Raw genomic sequence first — 4,395 nt, 5'->3', positions numbered from 1 at the left:
CTTCTTCTTGAGGTCTCTGAGGAAGAACCACCTGTCCTCAGACATCCTGGTGAACTTCTATCGCTGCACCATCGAGAGCATCCTGACCAACTGTATAACAGTCTGGTACGGGAACTGCTCTGCCTCGGACCGGAAGGCGTTGCAGAGGGTCGTGAAAACTGCCCAGCGCATCGCCGGAGCACCACTTCCTGCCATAAAAGACATCTACAGGAAGCGGTGTCTGAAAAGGGCTGGGAAAATCATCAAAGACCCCAGTCACCCATCACATGGACTCTTCACCCTCCTGCCCTCTGGGAGGCGCCACAGGAGCCTCCGGACTAACGGTGTGTTCACACCGAACGCGATGGACGCGAATAAAACGCCCCTAATTTGAAGCGTGTACATTCGCGTCTCAACGCGTGTCCAAGAAAAATCCATCGCGCGTCAAAATTTTGACGCGCGTGAACCGGAAATGTGGGAGGAATGTGGGAGGGAGTTGTGCCAGACCGGTATCTTTGCAAGATGGCAGCTATCGAGCTAGGGCTTGAAGAGAGAGTCTCCCTTCTCTATGTACTGTGGAGAGCAGAGCAGCAGCGTAAAAGACGTCCTCGCCGTACCTGGGTCCATCAGGTCCTCCAGAGGCATGAGCAGTTTGGTGAGTTTCACCACTTGCTCCAGGAGCTGCGCCTGGATGACGGCCGATTCCAGCGCTATCACCGTCGGCCAGTTTGAGGACCTGCTTTCCCTCGTCGGTCCCAGCATCGCCCGCCTAGACACCAACTACAGACGCTCAATCCCACCTGCAGAGCGCCTGTCCGTCTGCCTGAGGTTAGTAAAACTATTTAATACGGTAGTCCTTTATTGATATCTGTGCTAATATGCTAATCCATCCAGTTATACACTGCTAACATGGATGTGCTATGCTAACAGTGAATGCTGTCGGTGTTTACTGAAAGCAAACTGTGGTACAGAGACGACTCTTTATAATATTTCTAGTGATACTCAGAAGGTCTCATCAAGTCCCGATTTAATTCGATTTATGCTGTTATCAGTGTTTGCATGATAGCATGGCTGTGGTGTCACATGCGCTCGGTGTTTGCTGATATCAAACTGTAGCATTAGGACCACTGAGTTAACCTTGTAGTGATACTCACTCCTTTTTATTTAGACCTGGTTTGATTCTGGGATAGTTGAATATTTGTATATAATCCCTGCAGCTGTCAGACTCTATAGCAGGGGTCACAGCCTTTATTAAAACAGAGTTAGATAAAACTGTGAACAGTTTGGTTCATCTCTAGTTACATGGTTCTATCTTGATAAGCTGTCTTATCACAGATTAATTTTTCAAAAATATTAATGATTTAAGCAAGGAAAGGGCTACATGTCAACACACAACTCTTTATTTCTATTAATGTCTCACTTCATTCCTACCTGATTGACATGTTTAGGAATTATGAGTGATTGGCTCACTGTAGTTGTGAAAGTTGCTACCAATCAAATTATGATATGTTAAAGTTAAAACAAAACACAACTGTTTTAGATATTATCTAATATACATTTTGTAATTATCCTTATAATTACAAAATGTTTTATGTAAGATTTAAGTTTTGTGATTTATATCTGACATCACAAAAGTATTTTGGAATTTGAATAATGTATTTTGTAACTGCAGTACACATAATACTGATTTTGAACAATTTTGTCCAGGTTCCTTGTCACCGGGGACTCCTTCAGGACCATCGCGTTCAGTTTCAGAGTCGGTGTGTCCACGGTGAGCCAGATCACCCCCCAGGCAGCGACGTCCATCTGGGACTGTCTAGTGGACGACTTCATGGCTGTGCCTTCACCTGGAGACTGGCGGTCCATCACAGAGGGATTCCAGGAGCGCTGGAACTTTCCTCTGTGCTGTGCAGCTCTGGATGGGAAGCACATCCAGACAAAGGCACCCCATATATCATATAGGAGACACACACATTGATATACACTAAATATTCATTTCATTTCTTTTTTGTGGTGCCCAAATTGATGCACCTGCTTGATTTTGTTTAAACAATTATTGCACACTTTCTGTAAATCCAGTAAACTTCTTTTCACTTCTCAAATATCACTGTGTGTGTCTCCTGTATGATATTTAACTGACATTTTTTATTGTAACAACCAACGATTTATACAGGAAAATAATGTCTATTAACAAGGTTGCCCAAACTTCTGCATCCCACTGTATCAGTATATTTTGTCATTAGTATAATATGAAATAAATTCTACATGTGTCAAGTTGTGTGCCAACATTTGCTGTGTAGTAGAACTGAGACATTAGTCATTATAAACATTTATTTGAAATAATATTAAAAGTCTCAAACAGAAAAACATTAAACATAAATATATAAAATATAAGAATTTACAGAGAGACAGGAATAAAAAGGACCAGCTGCTCTCCAGAGCAGGAACAAGGCTGAGGAGGAAATGCTCCATTGGAGACTGGTGTGGCCTCTTCAGGGACTCCAGGGTGGCCAGCTCCACCGCCGATGGACCGTCCTGGGACCCGTCCCTCATCTGCCTCGGAGCCGTCCTCCTCTGTGGGCCTGTAAAACAGCACAAAACACAAAGAAATGAGAAGGCTGCTACTAGATTTTAATTTCAACATTGAAAAAAAACAAAAAAACAATAACAGGATATAATCAGATTGGTTGTAGATATTTAGTAAAGGTGATCACAAGGGAATCCCACCGACTAAAAAGGTATCAGTGCTTGCTGTACATATCTGTGGGTGCAGCAGCAGGAGCTCAGGGACTGGGGATGCTCTGCTGCAGAATCAGTTGGTTCTATCAATACAGTATTAAATGTTAACAGGTTGGATATAATAATCGTAGAGTAGACAGTGGTCCCTCATTTATTGCAGGGGTTCTCAGAATAACTAGCCCCTGGTCACAGTTCTCACAATTGATTCTCAAAGTGCAAACCTTTGTAGATTGCAAAACGTAAAAGTATTATTATGCCGCGGTTTGTCTTCATCTGCCCGCCACTTTCGTGCGCCTTTTTCCCTCACGGTGCAGGTGTCTATTTCCGAATGAGGCTCATAGTTATGGGTGTTTTTGTGCTGTTTTTTCTATTGGACGCGATGGTTATCAAAACCAAACGTGATAAATTTGGCAAGCGCAGGAGATTTGTCAATCAGGCTGCAGAATGCAATGCTGTACTGTGCAATAAAAAATCAGCGAAAAAGCAAAGCAGTGACGGATGAACAGCGGGACCACTGTGTGCTGTTTATTAATAAACAATAAAATATATTCCTAAATGACAACATGCATAAAAGCAGAACGGTATTTGTACGTCAGTGGGAAAATAGCGGTGGCTTGCTAGCTTTTGTGCGGCTTCCCCGGGTCAGTGAAAACTTTCAAAAGAGAAATGAATGAACTTACCAGGTTGCCCGATCTCTTCACATATCTTCCTCCAAGCTCGGTCCTTTTTATTCCTGTCTCGGTACTGAAAGCAGCTGGTGTTGTACAGCTCCCAGTTGTTTGCTACCGCATTGATTAGCCTTCCCCTCCATTGAAGTATGAAAGGCTTTGGCTGGATCTGCCCCTTTGACCTAGGTAACAGCCACGTCACCAGGCTCCTGATTGGTTGTCGCGGCGCGATTTGACGCTGGAGTTCAGATTTTTCCAACTCGAGCGGTAGACGCGAAACGCGCGTATGCACAAAGTGCAACACAAAAACTCACGCGCGTGGTTTTATTCGCGCGTCAAACGCGCCAGACGCGCTACACTGACGCGCGTTTCACGCGTTTTGGCGTTTTCGCGACGCAAATCTGCTTCCGAATTTTCGCGGACCCGCAGTCATCGCGCCTTTCCATTGACTTTACATGTAAACCTGACGCTCTATTCGCGTCCATCGCGTTCGGTGTGAACACACCAGGTACCGGAACAGCTTCTTCCCCACAGCTGTCAGACTCCTGAACTCTGCCTCCTGACATCTGACCCACGTTAAACTCATGGACTGAACATACACACACCCACAATGGACAACTGTACCCTCAAACACAATAATAACATGGACTGAACCACCACTCACAACCACTAGCACTTTATATAGCCTCTGTAGAAACTATCTACACCCTCACTTATCTTAACTGCACTACTGTATAGCTCTGTGTAAATAATCATTCTGTACATTCGATAATCTTTAATCCTACAACTGTTTACAACTTGCATAGTTCCCATTTCTGTATAGCTGTATATCCCAGATTCTGTAAAGTTATTTATTTCATATTCTGTATAGTTTTTCATATTTATATCCTGTTCATATCCTGTACATAGCTTGTACTCACTACAGCCTGTACATACTTATAGTTATAGAATATTCACAACATACTTCATACCGTGTACATTATAACATACCATAATAGACCCATTTCTG

General features: G+C 43.5%; 1 protein-coding gene and 1 long non-coding RNA gene across 2 annotated transcripts; one reads left to right on the top strand and one right to left on the bottom strand.

Moving 5' to 3' along the window:
* Positions 1–496: 496 nt before the first annotated feature.
* On the top strand, positions 497–2,253 carry LOC146670916 (uncharacterized). Its single transcript, XM_085403023.1, has 2 exons — positions 497–807; positions 1,687–2,253. The coding sequence occupies exons 1-2, from the start codon at positions 548–550 to the stop codon at positions 1,955–1,957; spliced, it is 531 nt and encodes a 176-aa protein (XP_085259149.1). The 5' UTR covers positions 497–547; the 3' UTR covers positions 1,958–2,253.
* A 43-nt stretch (positions 2,254–2,296) lies between these two features.
* LOC146670915 (uncharacterized) lies at positions 2,297–3,801 on the bottom strand. The gene is made up of 2 exons (XR_014911387.1): positions 3,399–3,801; positions 2,297–2,561 (listed from the first exon to the last, which is right to left on the bottom strand). It is a non-coding gene; the product is annotated as an uncharacterized LOC146670915 (long non-coding RNA).
* Between the last annotated feature and the right edge of the window lie 594 nt (positions 3,802–4,395).

Source organism: Rhamphochromis longiceps, linkage group LG4 (assembly GCF_057381845.1).
Source record: "Rhamphochromis longiceps isolate RC_006_pf linkage group LG4, R_longiceps_female_GT1.1, whole genome shotgun sequence".
NCBI classification, from domain to species: Eukaryota; Metazoa; Chordata; class Actinopteri; order Cichliformes; family Cichlidae; genus Rhamphochromis; species Rhamphochromis longiceps.
This window is presented reverse-complemented; position numbering and strand designations above follow the sequence as displayed.

Bases quoted from the DNA above. Each gene is read 5' to 3' on its own strand.
- LOC146670916 (XM_085403023.1), top strand. From the start codon at position 548: ATGTACTGTGGAGAGCAGAGCAGCAGCGTAAAAGACGTCCTCGCCGTA. The intron at 808-1,686 runs GTTAGTAAAACT...AATTTTGTCCAG, and splicing joins CGCCTGTCCGTCTGCCTGAG to GTTCCTTGTCACCGGGGACT.